This window comes from Triturus cristatus, chromosome 7, assembly GCF_964204655.1.
Source record: "Triturus cristatus chromosome 7, aTriCri1.1, whole genome shotgun sequence".
NCBI classification, from domain to species: Eukaryota; Metazoa; Chordata; class Amphibia; order Caudata; family Salamandridae; genus Triturus; species Triturus cristatus.
In genome coordinates, this window is record NC_140590.1 from 1,278,301,811 (window position 1) to 1,278,324,419 (window position 22,609).

Genomic DNA, 22,609 nt, shown 5'->3' on the forward strand with positions numbered 1-22,609 from the left:
TCCTCATATGCATGTCCACTATAAAAGCAATTGCGCTAAACAGGAGTGATCATGCATAGGTGGATGCATTGTGCAGGTGCGTGTCAAGTGATAAACATCCGAACCACTCAGATTCTTACGTTATGAGGTCTGGTTATGCTCACCTAACGTTATAGAAAGTGCCGCTCCAGTCGGTACATGGCGAGCCTCTTGGGGTGGCGTGTTAGCCTACTGTAAATAATAGTACAATAGTGAAAAAGCAAGAGGCTCACACAGGTAGGTGTGCCCGAGTAACACACTCACTGGTGCTATGTCTAATCAGGGCAAGGTTAGCAAGGTCCCCCGGGAAAAAGGTGATCGGAAAACCGCCGCCCGAGGAGCGACCCGACCCCCGGCCCCGAGCGTCTCGCAAGGGAGGACACGAGGAAGCCTAAGGATCGGTCCGCTGCCACAGCCGCGGTCAGCCGTCTACCGAAATAAAGGGGATCTCTGCTCGTTCAGTCTAGCGGTAAAAACGGGAAGCAACTACTTACAGTTCTGTCGCCCAAGGGTGGTTTGTAGACCTACCCCGCTCCGCCGAAACCCGGGAAGTGTGGTTTGCTTCCCGCTGATCAGTTAAAAACCAATCCGGTCAGGTGTAGGCGAGTTCTGATTGGGCATTTGAAAGCTGACGAATTAGTTCGGAAAACAGCCTCGTCTTCATAGGGTGACTACGGGCACCATCTTGGAATGGGGTATTATGCTAGGTAACAGATGGTGTAAGTATATCAAGGAGGTCAGAGGGTTCTTAGAAGTAATCAGTGAGCTTCATAAAGTACTCATCTGATGTCTCCCTGTCAAAGCCTGGAAAGGTCACGCATTGTATGTATAATGTCATGAATTGGAAATCATATATATATACACTACGGGCGCCATCTTGGAATGGGGTATTATGCTAAGTAACAGATGGTGTAAGTATATCTAAGAGGTCAGAGGGTTCTTAGAAGTGATCAGTGAGCTTCATAAAGTACTCATCTGAAGTCTCTCTGTCAAAGCCTCGAAAGGTCACGCATGGTATGTATAATGTCATGAATTGGAAATCATATATATATACATATATGAATGCATAATTGGCGTTAAAACAGGCATAGCGGGAGGCTTCGAAATGTCAGTGTATGTCAGTGATATCTTATAAGGGTTACAGGGTATGTCCGATCGCTATCAGTAATGTAAATCAGAGCCCCTCCCCTGTGTCCTTCGTCAGGACAGGATTAGTGCTTAAACTCGGGCATGTATCCAGATCTCAATGTGTCAAAGTACCCCATGGTATGTCGTCATTCAGACCTCGTGTGTCAGATGCCAATTTGTGTACCCATCTTTGTTCTAATCTGAACAGTGCTTGTGATGTCATGCCTGGATGTGATTCAAGAACGACCCATCTTAAAGAGTCTGCTGTGTGGTGGAGACTTTTAAAATGGCAGTACAGTTTTGTGGTCTCCTTTAAGCATCTGATGTTGCTTTTGTGCTCTGTGATGCGTGTCTTAATGGGCCGTGTCGTCATCCCTATGTAATTCAATGTACAAGGGCACTGTAACAGATAGATACAATTCTTAGAGTTACAATTTGTATGACGTACCAATATCCAGGTTAAGCTATCGGACAGAGTCACTTCCTTTGTGGTCATCGTCTGTTTGCAGGATGTGCAATTTCCACAAGGGAAATGTCCAGTGACTGGTGGAAGCCCCCATAGAGTGACCTGGGGATTCTGCGCTGCTTTTTTAGGTCTAGTGTGGATCAAAATGTCTTTAAGGTTTTGCGTTCTTTTAAAGGCAAACCTGGGTTGGGGTAGAGACAGGTTCCCAGCAGCTAAAATGCCCCAATGTTTCTTAATTACTTTTTTCATGTTGTTAGAGGACGGGGTGAACGAAGTGACACATGTCAAGGTTTCAGTTTGTTCCCGGGCCTTGGTCTCAAGTAAAACCTCTCTGGGGTTGTTCCTAGCACGTTTCATGGCTTTTGTGATGGTAACGGTGGGGTACCCTCTCTCTTTTAAATTGTTTGCCAGAATGTCTGCCTCTTTTTTGTAGTCCGACACAGAACTGCAATTTCTCCTCACACGGAGAAACTGGCCAAAAGGAAGGTTGTCCCTCAGTGCTTTGGGGTGGTGACTACTATACAGCAACAGGCTGTTCCTGTCTGTTGGTTTTTTGTAGAGGCTAGTTGTCAACACCCCGGACTCTAATCTGATGTCTAGGTCCAAGAAGGCAATGTGGGATGGAGAGATGTGGTTGGTAAATTTTAAATAGGGGTTCTGGGTATTGATCCATCGACAGAACTCTTCACATCTGCTCAAAGACCCCTTCCACAGGATGAGGATGTCGTCAATAAAACGCCTCCACATAATCAGACTCTCGTCAAAGGGGTTGGTAGGGCTCTGAATGATCTCTTCCTCGAAAGCTGCCATGTAGAGGCAGGCTAGACTAGGGGCAAATGTGCTGCCCATAGAAGTCCCTTGGCATTGGTGGAACAGTTCGTTCCTGAATTCAAAGAAATTCTCCGTTAATGCTAGGGATGCTAGGTCCATAATAAAAGACACAGGAGTGGGTGATGTCCAGTCTTCCTTACGAAGGGCCTCTTCGATCACAGTTAGGGTGGCTTGTTGTGGGATATTTGTGTATAACGCCTCCACGTCTAAGGTGACCAGGAGGCTGATCTCCCCATTAGGTGCAAACCCTTCTACTGTTCTTAGGATGTCACTGGTATCTTTGATATAAGACGGTATTCTTTGGACCAGGGGTTGTAAGAAGTGATCCACAAATCTGGACAGTGGCTCTAGGACGGAGCCGATCCCGGACACAATAGGCCTACCTGGGGTCGGAAAGGTTCCCTTATGGACTTTTGGCAAAGTGTAAAAGTATGGTGTTACAGGATTCCGTGTATTAAGGTAATCGGCCTCTTTCTTTGTGATCCACCCATTGGTCTCAGCCTCCAGGGTCAGGCTATTGATGGCGTCCTTCAACCTAGGAGTGGGGTCTAAAGTGATAGGTGTATAGTATTTCCGATCACCTAGTTGTCTCCGACACTCTCTCTCGTAGTCAAGGGTGGACTGGATGACTGTAGCCCCACCCTTGTCTGCTTGTTTGATTGTGATTGAGTGGTCGTCAGCCAGGGCCCTGGCTGCATTCATTTCCTCTTTTGAGAGATTATAGAAAGTGTTGGACCTGTCTCGTGTCACGGCAAGATCTTTGAGTATCGCTTTTTCAAAGGTTAGGACTTCTGGGGGAACCATACCAGCGCTGGGGGTAAAGTTTGATGGATTATGCAGTCCAGTGTCTGTGTGTTCTGTATCTATAACAGATTTGTTGTGAAAGAAGGCTTTTAGGCGAATCTTTCTAAAGAAACTATGCAGTTCGCATGCTTCCCTGAATTTGTCAATCTTAGGTGTGGGTACAAAACCTAGTCCTTTGCGAATCACTCGCAGTTCAATGTTGTTGAGTGGTCTTTCAGAAAGGTTGATTACTAGGTCCTTTTGCCCCTGCGTTGGCTCCGGGTCTCCATCGGGGGCTGGACTTGGTCCTGCCACTGGACATGCTGTGTTCCTCGCCTTCGCCCTCTTCCTCTGCCCCATCCAGGCATGACATCACAAGCACTGTTCAGATTAGAACAAAGATGGGTACACAAATTGGCATCTGACACACGAGGTCTGAATGACGACATACCATGGGGTACTTTGACACATTGAGATCTGGATACATGCCCGAGTTTAAGCACTAATCCTGTCCTGACGAAGGACACAGGGGAGGGGCTCTGATTTACATTACTGATAGCGATCGGACATACCCTGTAACCCTTATAAGATATCACTGACATACACTGACATTTCGAAGCCTCCCGCTATGCCTGTTTTAACGCCAATTATGCATTCATATATGTATATATATATGATTTCCAATTCATGACATTATACATACCATGCGTGACCTTTCGAGGCTTTGACAGAGAGACTTCAGATGAGTACTTTATGAAGCTCACTGATCACTTCTAAGAACCCTCTGACCTCTTAGATATACTTACACCATCTGTTACTTAGCATAATACCCCATTCCAAGATGGCGCCCGTAGTGTATATATATATGATTTCCAATTCATGACATTATACATACAATGCGTGACCTTTCCAGGCTTTGACAGGGAGACATCAGATGAGTACTTTATGAAGCTCACTGATTACTTCTAAGAACCCTCTGACCTCTTATATATACTTACACCATCTGTTACCTAGCATAATACCCCATTCCAAGATGGCGCCCGTAGTCACCCTATGAAGACGAGGCTGTTTTCCGAACTAATTCGTCAGCTTTCAAATGCCCAATCAGAACTCGCCTACACCTGACCGGATTGGTTTTTAACTGATCAGCGGGAAGCAAACCACACTTCCCGGTTTCGGCGGAGCGGGGTAGGTCTACAAACCACCCTTGGGCGACAGAACTGTAAGTAGTTGCTTCCCGTTTTTACCGCTAGACTGAACGAGCAGAGATCCCCTTTATTTCGGTAGACGGCTGACCGCAGCTGTGGCAGCGGACCGATCCTTAGGCTTCCTCGTGTCCTCCCTTGCGAGACGCTCGGGCCGGGGGTCGGGTCGCTCCTCGGGCGGCGGTTTTCCGATCACCTTTTTCCCGGGGGACCTTGCTAACCTTGCCCTGATTAGACCTAGCACCAGTGAGTGTGTTACTCGGGCACACCTACCTGTGTGAGCCTCTTGCTTTTTCACTATTGTACTATTATTTACAGTAGGCTAACACGCCACCCCAAGAGGCTCGCCATGTACCGACTGGAGCGGCACTTTCTATAACGTTAGGTGAGCATAACCAGACCTCATAACGTAAGAATCTGAGTGGTTCGGATGTTTATCACTTGACACGCACCTGCACAATGCATCCACCTATGCATGATCACTCCTGTTTAGCGCAATTGCTTTTATAGTGGACATGCATATGAGGAGTCCTTGGCTCCATACTACGAATTGTATATATATGACTAAGTGTGTTTTTAACGTACTTTGTTGGCCTGTTTTGCTTCTTCTTTCCTTTTCCTCTAGGCCAATCCATAACGGAAGTGTTTAGTTTTTCTGACACTTCCCTAGGGTAGTTTTTATCCAGACACCATTGTAAACAATTAGCTACGCACCCTCACAATCTTGTAGATAGTTTATTTCACCGGTCCTGATGAATTGCCGCTGGATCCCCCTGACCTTGAGGCATGAAACATGTTGACCACCTGAGCAGAGCAGAGTAGTCTCTGACCCACTTAGTCAAGACCACCGCCTCTCACTTCGTTTTTAATAGGGTGGTTTACTGACCGAATAAAATCCATTATTCAGACTAACCAACCCCATTTTAAAACACACTCACTAACATCTACACCTACCTGGCCCTCACTTGCACTCACCTTCGGCAAGGAACAAAAGATCTCCGCTAAAGAGCCCCATCTTTGGGTGCCCGTCGGGAATTGCAGCGCCGACCCGACGAGGAGCAAAACCCAGATGATGAAGCATGACACCTAGCTTGCTGGGTGTGTGAGGGTTTTAGTTCCACCAATGTGGGTTCCCCCACCCTGCACATACTAGTACACTTTCAGGCCAACTAGACATTGCTCCCCACCTTGTCTTGATTCCAAGGATGAGTGTACTCTTCACACTCTTGTACAACTAGAGGAACTGTATACCCTTCTCGTATAACTTTCTAAATATAGCATTTTCTGAATAGTAATTTAAAATCCAGCTTTACCACTAAAGAGGATTTTGAATTACAATTTGTGTGTACATCTCCATTTAATAGGGAGGTGCATTTTAATCACCTAGTGATCCAGTCTGATTGCTTTTCCTCCACTTTGCCTGCCAGGAAACCTACAGTTTGATAGTCCGGAGGTCTACAGAGCCAAACTCTTCAGTAATTGGGTATGGGATATTTTTAAACAACATATTTTTCCAAACATTGATCTTCATCCCTGAACATTACCAGAAAACCTTGGATTTACAATATTGTGGCCAGAGAGCTGGAGAAGTTTGTGAAGCAACCATCTTCATGCCCTGACCCTGTCCCATAGGTAATCTCTGCAGTGATGGAGGGTTTCTGATGTGTATTTGAATTCCCATGCTTCTACCTTTTAAAGTACCTCCCCAATTGCTCCTCTATATCCTTCTGGAGACTAACCCTAGCTAAGAAAATGATGTCCGTTCTTCCTTTGGTATAGAGCAGCCGCATATCTCCATCTGTTCAACATAACTCCCTTACTTTCCACAATATGTTACCTCTAGATAAGGTGGCAGTTATTTCTTTTGCAAGAGCCTAACCAGTGGCAAGTAGACCGATGAGAGGGTCATTTAACAGCCCCATGGCCCAGCTACCTGGAACAAGATATGCGTTATGGTATCTGCTGACCCATTCCTGCTCTATGATCTGTGGAACGATGGAGGGGGGAATAGTAATATTTTTATTGATCACTCAATCTGTGATTAGTTTACAATTCTAGACTGCCACCACCAACCTAAAATCAATGCACTTCTGCTGTGAGCAGCTCTGTAGTGGTGTCCATCGCAAGTTGTGTTTGGAGCTAAAATCTTAATTTCCCCAGGCAATAAGCTTTGACAGAAAAGTGGCAGTTATTCAGACCGCATTGGAGTATCTATATACATAATCTAAACACATAATATTTGTGCTGACATTCAATATCGGCACAATATGCACTTATACTTTAGCTGATAGTTTAGATAGAAGTGGAAATATACAGACTACTCGCATGCTCTTCACAAAGTACCTTCTCTGATGTTGCATTTTGATGCCCTCTGCTTTTAATAATCCCTTCCCAGCAGTAATCGTAGGGCTGGAGTTTGGGATGGACTAGGGTTCTGCTTTGATTGATCTCCAAGGTAAGATAACTAAGCTCCTTGGCCCCGCTACTGATGCTAGAGTATACAATAGTTAGCCAGAGACCGAATGTTCCCACCAACTTTAAAAAATTTCAATCCTAATAGTTTTTTTTGTATACAAATAAAGACTAGTGCTTGGATCTGGGCGCAAAGAAAGGGGATTTAAATGTAAAATAGACTCCACCAGGACAGACCCCAGTAGAATAAGGTGCTGCCTTGCCCTAATGCTCCCTCCAGAACAAGCAGGGGATGCAGTGTCCCAACATTCATTCGCCACTTCTGTGTGTCAAGACAAGGTGAGGCAAATCCCTTCACTATCCCACCAGGATAGAAGAATTAACTCTTTCTCTTCCCGAGATAGCATGGGAACTCTGTGGTGCCCCCGCTCTCTACAAATGTTGTCTGAATTGCCCTGCACTGCAACTATTTCTGCCCAGTCAATGTTACAAACCAATATGCAAGGGCATTTACAAGTAAATCCCTTTCAGCTGGTAATGAAATAAAATCCACTTTGCTTTCTATTACAGAGAAAGTTTGCTAATGGTGCTGAGATTAACCTTTCCCTTGCATCTCATGGTACACAAATGTCCCTCAATACTAGACCCCCCCCCCCGCCCCCCCACCTGCCCAGTTACATGAGATCATTTCACTTGCGGTTGGAAAGTATCTCTTGCACGCTCTGTCTCCCTCACTCTCTGATTCTCTTCTTTTGGCTCTCACACGCTGTGTCTCACTCATTCTTGTTTTTTACACACAGTTTTACTCTCACATCGTTTTCCAAGCCCCTCCGCTTCCTGGAGTAAAGAACTGTAGAAAGTTGCAGTCACTGTATGCCTGTTGCATCTTCCTTTGAGGAGAGTTTCAAATATCGAATTGGTCGACGGAAAGATGCCGAGGTGGTGCAGATTGAGGATGAGATTGCGGCTTTAGAAGTGACCCTGGAGGAGGGGGTGGCAGCGGATACGCTGCATAATCTGAGTTTGAAGCAGTCGGAGTACAGGGATTTGGCGGAGAATGCTGCCAAGACCCTTAGCAGGGAGCAGCAGGGCCGTCTGTATGATGTTGGGGATAAGGCCGGGAAACTGCTAGCTTGGTTGTACAAAAAAGAGCGGGTCAATAGAGTGGTGCCGGAGTTAACGACGGAGGAGGGAGCGGTTGTTACTGACCCCGACGGTATAGTCCAGTGTTTCTCGGACTATTTCCGCGTAGTGTACACCTCGGTTTCGGACAGGCCGACTGCCGACTCGTGTGACCTCTTGCGTGATATTGCTCTGCCCTGCCTCTCTGACGTAGATAGGGACGACCTGGATGGTGATATAACGGTTGATGAAGTGGCGGGTGCTATTCGGGCGTTGAACTCGGGTAAGGCCTCCGGTCCGAACGGTTTGCCTATCGAATTGTACAAGCTTTGTCCGGATAAGATCGCTCCTCACCTGCGCGCCATGTTCGTGGAGGCGCGGGTGAACGGGTATCTGCCGCTTGATCAACGACTGGCAACCATAGTGGTGATGCATAAGGACGGTAAGCCTCGGGACAAGTGTAGTTCCTACCGGCCGATATCGCTTCTTAATGCTGAGCCGAAAATCCTCGCTAAGATCCTGGCGAACCGCTTGGTCTGGGTGCTTGAGGACTTGATCCACCCGGACCAATCGGGCTTCATTCCGCATCGCAACACTGCATTGAACCTTAGGCGCCTCCATGGTGTGATTGCTAGGGTGGACACGCTGCGGGAGCCGGCTATTGTGGCGTCTCTTGACGCCACGATGGCGTTTGACACGGTGGAGTGGGCATACCTGTGGGTGGTACTAGCCAAGTTCGGCTTTGGACCTGGATTTGTTGACTGGGTGAGGTTGCTTTATGAGGGTCCCCTCGCTAGTGTTGTGGTAAACGGGAGGGCTTCCAGGCCGTTTCCTCTTGGGAGGGGCAACCGGCAGGGTTGCCCCCTGTCGCCTTTGTTGTTCGCCCTTGCTCTTGAACCGCTTGCAGCGTGGATACGATGGCATCCGAGTATACGTGGCCTCCGATGGTCGCCCGACTATGAGGATCGTATCTCACTTTACGCCGACGACATCCTATTATACCTCGCCTCGCCCCAGAAGTCTCTCATAGTGGTTTGCGACGTCTTGACTTCTTTTGGTAGGAACTCGGGCCTTGTTATCAACTGGGGTAAGTCATATCTGTATGTACTGTGTGGCGATGTTCCGCCTGTCCCCCGAAACTGTTCGATCCAGATCGCCCAGCAGGGCTTCCGGTATCTGGGGATCTACATCTCCACTGACCCCATCCTGCGATATGAGAAGAATCTGCTCCCCCCCCTGGCGCGTCTGCGGCGGGATGCGGCGGGATGGCGGAGGCTGCCGCTCTCTCTCCTCGGACGCGCCGCGTTGTTTAAAATGATGTCTCTTCCCCGTTTCCTCTATGCCTTGCAGAATACTCTTGACTGGGTCCCGACTAGTTACTTTAGAGAGGTCGAAAGCCTCCAACGCTCGCTATTGTGGGATGGGCGACCGCGCATAGCGATCGCTAAGTTGACGCTTCCGTGGTACGATGGTGGTATTGCGCTTCCGGACATTCGCAGATACTACTGGGCTACCCAGTTGTGCGCGATTAATCATGGCGTCTATGGCTCGGCGTTGAGCCCCGGCATCGCTATGGATCGGTGGCTGCTGCGTGGCGGTAATTACCACAGAGCCTTGTACTTGAAGTCGTTGGACTTGTCCCTTACGGGGCCCACTGGGGTGGCGGTGCGGGTGTGGAAGTTGGCGACGGACTCCCTGGGTTGGAGGGGCAGACTTACCCTTGCTACCCCGCTGTTTGACTCGGATATCCTGGGGAAGCTTTGGCATACAAAAGGGTTCGAGAAATGGGATTTGATCGGAATCTCAAGGGTGGGAGACTTGCTGGCTCGGGGCAAGGTGAAGTCCTTTGAGGAGCTGCAGAAGGAGTATGAGTTGGGGAACACTGAGTTTTTCCGCTATGCCCAGGTGCGTCACGCCTTGCAGTCGGTCATTGTAGAAGGTGAGAAGGTGCCTGCGTCCTCTCCGTTGGAGGACCGAATTCTGGATGGCCATATGCCGGAGAGCACGATCTCTCTCATCTATAAGAAGCTGATTAATGTCCGGGCTGACCTTCTTCGTGGGTTGCGGGATCAATGGACTAGGGACGGCCTCGAACTGGATGATGAGGACTGGTAATATGCAGTTTCCTCTCCTAAGGAGGTTGCGATTCCGTCGCATCTGCGGCTGGTGCAGCTCAAAATACTTCGAGTCTACGTGACAGGCCCTAGGTTGGTCCGTATGGGTTTTTCTGAGCAGGGTTTATGTAAGCGAGGCTGCGGCATGGTGGGCACCTTCCTACATATCATCTGGGAATGCGGCGTGATTGTGGAGTTTTGGAGGCGAGTCCATGCAGTGATGGGGGAGGTGACGGGCATTGTCATGCAACCGGAGGCGCGGTGTTGTCTTTTGAACGTCTGGGGTCCTACCGATCTCGATGACGCACAAACTCAGTGGGTGACCCTGGGGAACATGGTGGCTAAGCGGGATATTGCGCGCCTGTGGGGCTCGGCAGTGCCTCCCGCGCTGGCAGCGTGGAAGGAAAATATGGACTGGAGCATGCTCAGGGAAAAGACGGTGTATTGTGCTAGAGGGCGCCCGCGGAAATGGCATGCAGTATGGGGGCGATGGAACCACTACAGAGGGGACATCTGTCTGCCCCCTGATCTGGATCAGCCAGAGGAGCAGCTTTCCCCTTGACATTCTTTCCGGCTATGTTCGTATTGTTGATGACTGATTGCCTGTTGTGGGTCTCTGCTTTCCCCCTCCCTCCTCTCATTATAGTGTTGTCTCTGGTAGATGAATGGGACTAACTCCCCCTGATGGGCACCCCTCATGTGCACTCGAAGCTTAACGCCTTGCAAGGGTTTGGTTTGTGTTGGTGTTTCTTTAAAATTGAACCTTTTATCTGATTCTCCTGTCGGTTCAGTGCGAATGCATTTCAATGTTGCTTCACCTAAGCTGCCGAACCTCCGGGTTGTCGGCTGAATAGCTGTGTTCCGGATAAACTGAATAAAGGTTTTAAAAAAAAAAATAAAAAATCGAATTGGTATTCACACTAATCTTCACTCTCAATCCTTCAATTCCTCTTCTACCAGTTTGAACAAAAAGTGCTCGTTGAAATTAGTGTAGGAAGCGCTCTCTTTATATAGTATATCAAAAAGAGATAACCGTGTGCATTGTCTAGTTATCCCTTTGTAAGTGTATTAACAAACTAATCTGAGCACTCAAAGGTTAAGAAAAAGTCAATATTCAATCCAACAGTAGGTGCTGTAAAGACCACTTTAATCCAATTAATCTGTTCGAGCCAAAGGAGGTGTAATCCATAAATCTTCACAAAAAACACGGGAAACATCCTTTACCACAAAGGCTTTACAACGTGTTACGTTTACTACGGTACACTTACCACATAAACGTCTTCACCACGCGTCTCATTCATCGATCGTCTTTACCACGCAAGTATCTTCATCAATCTTCATCGTCTTCTACGTTCCTGCGTCCTGCGCGTACGTCATTTGAGTAGTCCTTTTTTGATTTTTACAGTCGTTTTAGGTGTGTTTTCACGCTTGTTTCAGTTGTTGGTGGAAGGAAAGGCTGCTGGTGCAAGGCGTGCAGGTGAATATTGAATATAAATAAAAATTTTAAAAATGCAAAATGCATACGGAAAAAAAAGGGGGCTGGGGGGGGGGGGGGGGGGGGCTCCCCCCCCCCCTAAAGAAAATGTAAAAACTAAGGGAAGTGGTAACATATTGAATGCGTGGTAGAATGCTCCGAAGTGAAAAGCTGCGTGGTAATGCCACTTGCGATGTAAAATTCGCGTGGTAATGCCATGAGTGCTACTTGATTGTGATGTAAAATCATATATTAAAAAAACACAGCCAAATGAAAGTTCCAACCAAGGTAGAATTACACAACCAGGATAGAACAGTTCAGTCAACAAGTAAGTGAGTGAAAACGACTTACAGTATAACATCAGAGTGATGTGGCCAACTGATAGGCGGTCTGGCACATGTGGTATACGAAGATCTATGGATTACACCTCTTTTGGCTCGAACAGAAGAATTGGATTAAAGTGGACTTTACAGCACCTACTGTAGGAATGGATATTTACTTTTTAACCTTTGAGTGCTCGGATTAGTTTGTTAATACAGTTTGTTCCTCCTTTCTGAGGGACATATTAGGGTTGTTTGGTAACTGACCCTCTTTCCTTTGAGCACCATTCAAAGATAGTCTTGGTTTTTACTTTCCCCATTCGTAGTGCAGAGCGCCTATTTTTGCTTTTCTGACCTGTTTACCAAAGTGTGTACAAATTCCTTATAAGTGGACAGGGGCTTACTCTAGCAATCCCAGTGTGTTCTCTTAGGGAAAAGTGTGGTGGAGCAGCCTTAGACTTATCAGAGAGGAGGGTTAGACATCTCCTGCATGTACACAGCCAATAAATGATACACAAGACTCTAAAGAGATCCACACCAATTTATAAAAATAACACGTAACATTATATATATTTAAGCACTGAAATCATCACGTCAGGTAAGTATGTTTCGAGTTAGAAATATTTACAGTTTTTAAAAGTCGACATATTGCAATTTCTGGAGTGGTAATGTTATTCTGTGGAGGAAAGATCTACACTGAATACAGTTGATTACAGCAACTTACAGGACCAATCTTCTGGACTTAGGTGAGTTTTGGGCAGGGTACAAGGCAGCACCAACACGTCAATTGAGGGAGCACTGTGGCAGCCGAGTGCAGAGGTCAACACAGCGTCAGGTGCTCAGTTTAAGTCAATGGGGTTCGGGCTGGTAAAAAAGGGGCTGGGACTGGGGCCAGTCCCGTTCAACCAACACGGTGGCTCAGGTCTCACGATGCTTGGCGATGGAGGGACACCTTTGGTCCTCTTCTCCTCTGGCCGGCGCGGCAGGGTGCATCGGGTTTCTGTGACCGGAGACACTCACGGTAGTGAGGGCCAGAACAAAGAGACTGTAGGTGGCGGGAAGTCCACAATTAGTAAACCCACGGTGGGCTTCGGATCTGGAGAGTCTGGGGACCATGCTGACTTGTTGGCCCACATCAACTCATGCTAAGGGGCATTAGTGCAATGGTGCTTTCTGGTGTTGGGGTTTTGGCAGCCCGGAGTCCTTGCAGCTTTTCTGGGGTGCACGCAGGATGCAGGGGAGCAGCTTGGCTACTCCACTGGTGTTCCTGAGTCTTGGGGAAGGCTGGAAGTCTGCCAGGTTTTTGGAGGCACAGGCAGCTGCATTACGAGTTGTCTTTGACGCATTTGTCGAGTACAGCAGACAGGCCGGGAGTGTTGGCGCCAAGTCAGTTGCTGGTTTTCTGTTCTTGCTTTTGTGACTCTTCAGTGTCCATCTTCTTCTTTCAAGTTGGCAAGATCTGATTTCCTGGTGCCAGGGGCCCTCTAAATACCAACTTTAGGAGCGTTAGGGGAGTGTAGAATAGTAGCCAATGGGCTACTTACCCCCCTGGGTCACTACGCCCCCTCTATGATGACTTTCTGTGGGCAATACCCTGTCCCAGAGTTCCAAATTCTGGGATCACAAAGATGGCAGACTTTTAAATTTCGTGCCCACATCAGGTAACCCATCTGAGGGGTGGAACTAGCCGGAGGGTGAACACGCCACTCTGTGTACTTATTTTCCCACCAGTCCAGGCACCAAATGGGCCATGGTTAGGGGGTTTGCATTACCTCTGAGGGAAGACCGATTCACATACCAAAGGCGGCGAGCTCATTGAAGCTCCCTTCCTTGGAATGCAAATTTAAAGGTCATCTTGCTGTAGGTGGTGTAAAACACCCTCTACTGCAGGAGGCAGTGTCTCTGATCTCCTGAGAGCGTAGACTGTCACCCTTGGGGTCAGAAACTCATATGTGGTGGCAGGCTGGTAAAGACCAGTCAACCAGCATACTAGTAGTTGGTAGGTGTTCTGGGGGTGCCTCTAAGGTGCCCTCTGGGTGCATCTATTAATGAATCCATCACTGGAATCAGTGTGGGTTTATTAAAATAAGATGTTGATACCAAACATCTTTGGATTTAGTGAAGCCATCATGTAGCTGGCAAACTCGTTTTACACCAATGTCCAGCACATGTAGTTAAAATGGCTTCCTTGGTCACTTGCACTGGCAGGAATTGGACTGGCCAGCACAGGCGCATGTCGGCTCATGCAGATATGTACACGCATGTAGTATAGTGCACCCTGCCTTAGGGCTGTAAGGCCTGTGTAGGTGTGACTTATCTATACTGCATGAAGTGTCTGTAGGCATGGCACACAGGGATGTGTGCCATGTCATGTTTTCACTTTTGTCTGTACCAAGACATGCAGCCTTCAATGGTAGTCGGCATGAGTTAGGTGAGGGGTTCTTTAGGGTGGCACAATACATGCTGCAGCCCTGGGGAACCCCCTTTAGTACCCTTGCCTTAAGTACCTGGGGTACTGTTTACTAGGGACTTACATTGGTACTAAAGTGGATTCAGTTCGCTTTGAGGCGAGAGCTGCCTTTTACCTTCTTTTAACATTTTTTTATTGTTATATCGTATTTATAGTTTCAAACTGTGCACCTTTGTTAGCCAACCATAACCGGGCACTGCCAACTCGTGGGGGGGATACTGTTACAGGGGGAGGCTACGGGAGCGTTTTAAAGCTTGTCTTACCGGTTTCCCTGTGCAGAGTTGATGGCGGGTGTTCCCCTGGCTCTCTAGTCCACCACCGGCTTTTCCGGATTGTTGTGGAGGGAGCCGAGGGGAGGTGGATACAAATTCCGCTTCTAGCCCCACTTCCGTCCAGAAAGGGCCGACCACCATCTTTTGGGGTTGGCGCTCTAGTCCGGCTCCACCTCCTGCCATAAATGCAGGAGAGGGGCCGGCCGCGCAGCGGATTCAGTTCGCTTTGAGGCGAGAGGTGCCTTTTACCTTCTTTTAACATTTTTTTATTGTTATATCGTTTTTATAGTTTCAAACTGTGCACCTTTGTTAGCCAGCCATAACCGGGCACTGCCAACTCGTGGGGGGGTACTGTCACAGGGGGAGGCTACGGGAGCATTTTAAAGCTGGTCTTACTGGTTTCCCTGCGCAGAGTTGATGGCGGGTGTTTCCCTGGCTCTCTGGTCCACCACCGGGTTTTCCGGATTGTTGTGGTGGGAGCCGAGGGGAGGTGGATACATCTTCCACTTCTAACCTCACTTCCGGCCAGACGGGGCCGACTGCCATCTTTTGGGGTTGGCGCTCTAGTCCCTCTCCACCTTCTGCCATAAATGTGAGAGAGGGGCCGGCCGCACAGCGGACGCTGGCGCGCCGAAGGTGCGCCTAAGGCAAGCCTGTCTGTGCTCGTCCTTGCCTGGACGGCGCCAGGGGCCAGGACCCCTGTCTCTTACATAGGAGAGGAACTCCTTGCCCTATGCTATACTGGACCCAATAGCCACTGTCTCCCCCATAACCTGTGTGGAAGTTCCAAGGAATATTTCTGAGGTGCATGCAATTTCTCCCCCTATATAGGGGTGGGGCCAATGCCTGGTACCCCGAGAGCCCTTTTTAGTGAAATAGTAAGAGGGCAGAGGGGCGCCAAGACACACTGCTGTGTTCTCCTTAATACCAGGTCGCTCATTAAGAACAAATATGAATTCGCAGATTTCATGTGCCAGCATAATCCTGATATCTGCTTTCTTACGGAGACTTGGGCCAATAGCGGGTCTGATCCAAACATCAAGACGTGTATGTGCTACCCCCCCCCCCCCCCCCCCCCCCCCCCCCCCACGGGAAGAGAGAGGAGAGCAGGCAATTGTATATCCCAACATGCTTGAGGCGAGTTTCACCCCAATGGTTCAGCTTGACTGTGAAGCACTTAAGTTTGGTATCAATCTTACGGGCTATATCAATAAAATCCAGTCTTTTATGGAATACTGCATGACTCATGCCAGTTTTACGTTGGTAGGGGACTTTAACTTTCAGCTAGAACTGTCCTCCAACAAGGACTCTGGGCAATCGGTTGATACGCTCAACAGCTTCAATCTACACCAACTAATAGATGTTCCCACTCACACAGCAAGTCATACGCTGGATGGAGTCTTCACCAGCAATGCAGACGTAGTCATTGACCAGCTTCTGCCACTCCTATAATCGGATTACATGCTGGATGAAGTCTTCACCAGCAGTGCAGACTTGGTCATTGACACGCTTCTGCCACTCCTATGGTCGGATCACAAGACCATTTTCTTCGCAGTCACAACCCACTTTAACAAAATGGATAGCACAAGTGCAAATAGAATAATTAAATACAGGCCCTGGAAGCAGGCCAAAGTGGCAGCATTATGTGAGGCTCTCTCTCAATCAGTTCCTTTGCCTGAGAGCAATTTAGATTGCGCTACTATCCGCTTCACACACTGGCTTGCCCAAAGTGGTGCCCAAAAAAACGCTTAATAGCCATAGGAAAAATCCATCGGCTCCTTGGTTCTCACCAGCTTTAAAAGCAGGACAGCTTAAATGTAGACTGCAGGAGCATATATGGAGGAGAGATTAGGGGTTGGAGGAAAAGATCAAATGGAAGAAATTTCTCCTGGAATATAAACAGTTAATTAAAGCAGAAAAAAATCAGGCTTAATGCAAACTTCACTAGGGAACTTTTCAAAACGGTCAAACACTTGTTCAACTGGAATAACAGCGACGTCTTCTAGCCGGATGTATATTTCTGCAATAAGCTGGCGGAGTTCCTTCCTTCAATATAAGGTCAACACTACTTTTCAAGCATTCTCTCTAAATTTGTGTAGTTCCGACCTTCCTCCTCATCAGACTGAGGCCGTTACTTTTGCGACTTCCTCAGGGGACGGAGCTCCTCCGCTATTCGTGGAGTTCTCGCCCCTCTCAATGAAGAGAGCTCCATCAAATCTGGTGCCCCTTCGGACGCTTGTCCCCCTCTCCCCGATCTTTAACAAGGTGGCCAGCACAATGGCTGGACCACTCAGTGTCCTATTGAATAAGGTGCTTAGCTCCGGGCATTACCCAAGCAGCTGGAAAGAAGCCTCCATTCTTCCCTTGGTGAAGAAACCCTCCCTGGACCCTAAGCTTGTGGAAAGCTACAGACCAATTTCTTGTCTTCCTTTCCCTGCGAAGCTGCTAGAAAAGGATATGAACGAAGAAATTCTAGCTTTTTTGGATACGCATCAACTGCTAGACTTGGCCCAATATGGGTTCAGAGCTAACCATTGCACAGAATCAGCTCTGGTAGCCTCAGCAGAGGAGGTAAGAATCAGGGTGGACAAAGGCGGCAGAGCGGCTATAATCCTCCTGGCTCTCTCTACCGCCTTTGATACGGTCCACCATGCGTTACCCATTAAGCGTCTGTCTGCTTTAGGTTTTAGGAAATCTGCACTATCACTGCTGAGGTATTTTCTGGCAGACAGAACACAATGGGTGGAGATGGGAGATGCAAAATCAAATCCTTTTTCGCTCCCCTGTGGGGTGCCGCAGGGCTCGGCACTCAGCAGTCCCCCACCCTTTTTAACATGTACGTGCCCCCCCCCCTTCCTTGCCAGTGGAGAAGAGGGTGTCTTTTAAGGCACTGTGCCTTATGCACAAGGCGCTTCACAAGACTGGCCCGTCTTATTTTCAAGAACGGTTCACATGGCACGTTCCCAGCAGGAGTCTCAGATCTAGCTCTGCGTTTATGATCGTGGTCCCAAGAATCAAGCGAGCTAACTGGGGTGGCAGAACGCTAGCCTTTCGGGGGGGAAATCTATAGAACTCTATCCCCCTGGCTCTCTGCGCACAGCCGGCCCTGCAGGTCTTTAGAAAGCAGCTAAAGACTTGGCTGTTTCCACTTTAACCAGTGGGGTCACCCTGGTCTTGCTTTTTTTCCCCCCTTAAACGTGCGGCTCCTTCTCTCAGCCTGGATCTGCCTAACGCTAAGACACCCTCGGGTAATGCGCACTTTATAAAACTATCTAATTCGTTCAAAGTTATTGCCGATTGGGGGAACACTTGTACAGTTTTAGGGAAAGGGATCTGGCACTGGGGATCTGGTTAGCAGGAACCAAGTGCACAGGCAGAAAGTGGGGGTGACCATGTCAAAAAGGGGCACTTTCCTACAATTTGTACCTTGGAAAATGTATGCATGGAAATAGGAAAGTAACATTGAGTCTATGTCTGCATTTAAACCAGCTGATTTTTTTTTTCTCAATTTTTTCACAGAGCCCTTCTTGGTAGTTCAGGAGACCCTCCGGGCCTGGCAGGATAAGAATCATCATTGGCTAGAACTGTCTGATGTCCACCGTGAGACCACAGAAAATTTGCGGGTTACTGCCACACCCTTCTACATGGGCATGCGGGTATGTTCCCTGCCCTGGGAGAGACTCATTGTGCTCTCTTGAATGTTAACACATTAATGCTCCAGGTCACAGGGCACCTGGGGATGAATTTATAGTAACAGTTTTATATTTATTTTTGTTGGTACTGTTGGAGAAACCACTCCTCGCTAGGGCTTTTCCAATGGGCACAATTTTGAGGGAAGGATTGATGGGCTCAGACACAGTGGAGGAGGATTTCTTACACTACTGACCTTCCAGAGGGGAGGTCTGGGCACCTACAAATGGGGCAGAGGTGGTGGCTGGCAGTGTAGGACACCATTCTTGGCATCAGTACCTGCTCCTGGTGACCTCAAGCATATATGAATCCAAGCTTACCACATATACAAGGAAAGGAAAAAATGCTACACTGTGGACTAACACACTGGATTTTATAGTGTGTGGGCATATATCTTGTCCCAGTGAACAGAAAAAAATGTAACCTGACCTTATTCAATCCGCCACCAACCAGCTGTGTCCTTATTGTCACGGAGGGTGGTTGTTTCTTGGAATGAAAAGAGGTGCAGTTTGGTTACTCCACCACCAGGCACAATTCAACTCTGCATGCTGGCTTGTAAAGCTGGCACCTGGATAGCATGTGGGAGTTTGGAGACTGCCAGGTGAATAAAATTGCAGACCGGTAAACGTTTAGGGGTAGTGAGCTGAAAGTAAACATAGCATGGTTTCTCTAAAGCCTTTAAGTAGTTACTTTGCAGAATCTCTGGTGGCTACATTAGTTTACCAGTGTGACAGAGAGCCGCATGAATTATTTTACTTCAGTTGGTACTTGATTTATAAACTGGTCTTTCGAAGAGTATTGAGTCTTGCAATCTGGGCGTATTCCAGGAGATGGTAGAGGGTTTGTATGACAATGCACTGAAGTACAATGTCCATTACGATTTATTTCTTAAAAAAATAATACATTGTTTTTTCCAGGCAAGAGATTATGGCAGGTAAATAGTGATCAACTAACACCTTTTGGGATTGAAAATGAAGGGAACCACAAATGTATAACTTAGTAAGGCATCAAAATACAAATAACATGTAGACCCAATAGCTAGGGACATTCTGGGGGTGAAGGTTGGGGGTCTCCTGCAGAGATTATGGACCGTAGATTTTTATTTCAGGCTATTGTTAACTAAACCAGTAAACAAGTCAGAGATGCCATCTAATTTGGCTGTAATAAGTGTACCCTCTGCCTTAGTTTCCCCTCAGCTATGGCTGCAAGGTTAGGCAGCTTGACGAGTTTGTTGGCAAGTGGTTAAGAATCCAGTAGCATAATCCAGTTTACAGGGATGCCAGTGCAGTACCCAAAGTAAGGATTCCAAAAATTATGGTCTTCATATTATAACTGGCTAGTCACGTTTTTCAGTTGGGTTGCTTGCTAGACTCAAAGGACCACCAGTTGGGACTGTGGAACTGGATGTATGGTTAGGGTTTAACTGTGCCTTCAGAAGATGGTGTCTCTGCAACCATAAGGGATCAAATAATCAAATGATTTTGGAATCGGGAGCCCAGCTTCAGCCACTAAGGCCTGGGAGAAAAAGAAAACATCTCCGTGTCTCCGATAGGGCTGAAAACTGGTGTAAGGTCGGGGCTCGGATGCTGTAGGCTGACCCCTCTCACAGTCCTAACATTCATCTTTGCAAACCACAAAGATGCTTCTTTGGTCAGTTCTGGCCAGCATGGTGCATGTAGCTCCTGGGTAGCTCACTCCACCTCCCCTGCCTGCCTGACAATCTCCATGCAGGCCTCATTCAGGTGGGCCTTGCTCTTTCTCCTCATCAGGGGCCTGCAGGTCATAGGGCCAGGGTTTTTCAGAAATCGTAGACCTAATCCAGACCTTGAAAAGTACCACATCCACTAATGGGTTCTTTTCCTGGCATGCATCTCTGTGCCCTTGTGAAGTTCACATGAACTGTATGGTTGTTTCGGACCTATATTGTGAGAAGTTGGCCTGGTATATGATGCTCACTAGTTAAAGTGATCACCTTGTACCATGCCAAGCAACCCTTATGGTGTGGTTGTAAGTCAACCTTTTCGGACTAGCTGCCCTAGTGGTAGCGTAGGCTAAGCAGTCTTTGAGGCTAAACTCGTGAAGCGTGTTAAGCCAGCTGTTTTACCAAATGCAACCCCCTTTTATACCAATGAAAGGACACCACACAGATATATATTCAAAATATATATGTATTTATTTCTCAAAGTAACCCCTAGTCTCTTTATGAGCACAGGAGCACAAATCGTCAAACAAGATTACAGTAGAATACACAGAAGTTGCACTTTATATGGATAGGCCCTGGTGGCCGCTCGAACCATATACTAAAATAGTGGTATAAGTACCACGAACAGAAAAGGGAAAAGGCCTAGGGCCTCTAGAATCGCTGGGCCTACAAGGAGCTAACTTCAGTTAGTGACCAGGAGGTCCACGGGTGGCGTGTGCAGAGCAAATAGTTACACGCGTGCTCCCATAGGTTTCAATGGGTGCGTAAAAAGTACAAAGTTACTGCAAAGAGGATCTTCCGGATGGACTAGGAACTCAAGATTTGGAACACAGGCACTAGAGATGTAATACTACACTTGGGCACAGGAGTGCCAGCTTTACCTCACCCACAGGAAGCGGGTGCATAGGCCTCGAAGTGCGTCGGGTTTCTTCTATCTGTTCCGTGGAGCCTGTGGACAAAGATGCTGCAGGCGGTCGGTCCGGGAGAGATGCGGTGGATCCAAGAGTGGATCGGAGATGTTGAAGACCTGTAAGCAGAGGGGACAGTGTTCACAGTCACTAGCCAGTGACCAGCGTGGCACCAGGTGGGTACCAGGCAATGTCGGGTGCAAACAGGAAGAAAGGTGTAGCTTGTCTCTGCAGCCACGTGGTCCCTGGAGGTCGACGACGTCCAGGAGTCGGTTCACGAGCTGTCCCACGCAGGCTCTCGCTGTCGGCGGTGTCGGCGACTTGATCGAAGCAAACAAGCCTTGGCAAAAGCAATTGTTGTAGGAGATGAAATAAGCTGATGGTTCTGACCAGCAAGGTCAGAGGGACTGCTCCTTTGGAGGGGAGCAAGGGTCAGTCTGGAGCAACCAGACCAGCGGTGTATTTCGTAAAGTTCGTCGCCAAGATGGCTACTAGCCAGCGGGCCAGCAACCGGTTAGGCGCGTCGAGTGGCAAAATGCAGAAGGGCCCCACGCAGATCGTGGAGATGCTGGAGGGCTCACCTTTGGTGCAGATGCTGCTCGGGTGTTGGGCTTCTCAGATCCCAAAGCACAACTTGGAGGGAGCCTCGGTTGTTGCACTTGTCAGCTTGTCGTGGTCGTTTCAAGATGGTTGGCTCCACGTGTCTCGGTGCCTCCACGGGTCTCTTCTTTTCAGGGACTGTAGATCGGGCGGTGAGAGGTCTGGAGGTCCAGGTCTTGTCAGTCTCTGGGCTCGGGCTCCGGCGGGAGGCGGCGGCAAAGCAGACGTTGATTCGCTGGATGGTGCTTGCGTTAGCAAGGTGGTCACTCCCTGACCACAGGGGAGATTTCCTTCAGTCTTCTGTGCAGCAGAATGTCGAAGTTCCCGTCTTCTTCTTAGTTTCAAGTTGATTCCAGGATGTCTGAAGTCTTAGGACACAGCTCCTACCTTTAAGCGGATTCTAGGGGCCGGACTACCTGCTAGGTCCCTCCCTATGGGTGGGACCAGGAAGGGGGGTGGTTACACCCCCAATCCTTTGTCCAGCTCGCCCCAGGCACGGGACTGGTGTGCCCCAGGACCGGTTTGAACTGGCATATGCACCGAGGCTCCTTGTGAGCCACAGGCATGTCTGGTTTCTTTCAAGCCCTACCTGACCAATACACAAAATCCTGTCTGGGGTGGTGCACGCACCTCCCCTGGAAGGAAACCCTTTGTCCACACCTCCCAAGCTGGAAGGACTCCCAGCAGCAGGAGGGCAGACTTGTGTCTGTGGTGGCAGCATCCATTTTGTGGAGCTGAGGCTATGTCTGATTTTACCCGGGTTTCAGGTACTGTACTTGTCGTGTCCCTCTAGAAGGGTGGAATGCTAACCCCGTCGCCAGAATTGGCGAGGGGTTAGTATTCCAATTCGTATGACACCTTACTCGACATGTTTTGATAAAGCCAAACCAAAGATAGCATTTAACCGCGAGGTTCATAATGCACTTTAGAGTATATGGTATGACGATATCTGGAAACAGTAGAAGGAAGTTGTTCCGACCACTGCAGACAGGCTCAGCTCATGCCAGAGCACCATCTCACATGGAACCAAGCACTCTGCCTTCAGGATTGTTAAGGCCTGCCATAGGAGTGACTTATAGGTTACCAGGTGTCCC

The 22,609-nt window shown here is 48.3% G+C and overlaps 1 protein-coding gene across 1 annotated transcript in view; it reads left to right on the forward strand.

The window, feature by feature from the left end:
• Positions 1-22,609, forward strand: part of LOC146811825 (polymerase delta-interacting protein 2-like) — a 128,969-nt gene that overhangs the window by 80,423 nt on the left and 25,937 nt on the right. Inside the window, exon 7 of the mRNA XM_085618817.1 lies at positions 18,135-18,271. Within this exon, the coding sequence (XP_085474943.1) occupies positions 18,135-18,271 (137 nt within the window). The remainder of the gene's footprint in view (positions 1-18,134; positions 18,272-22,609) is intronic.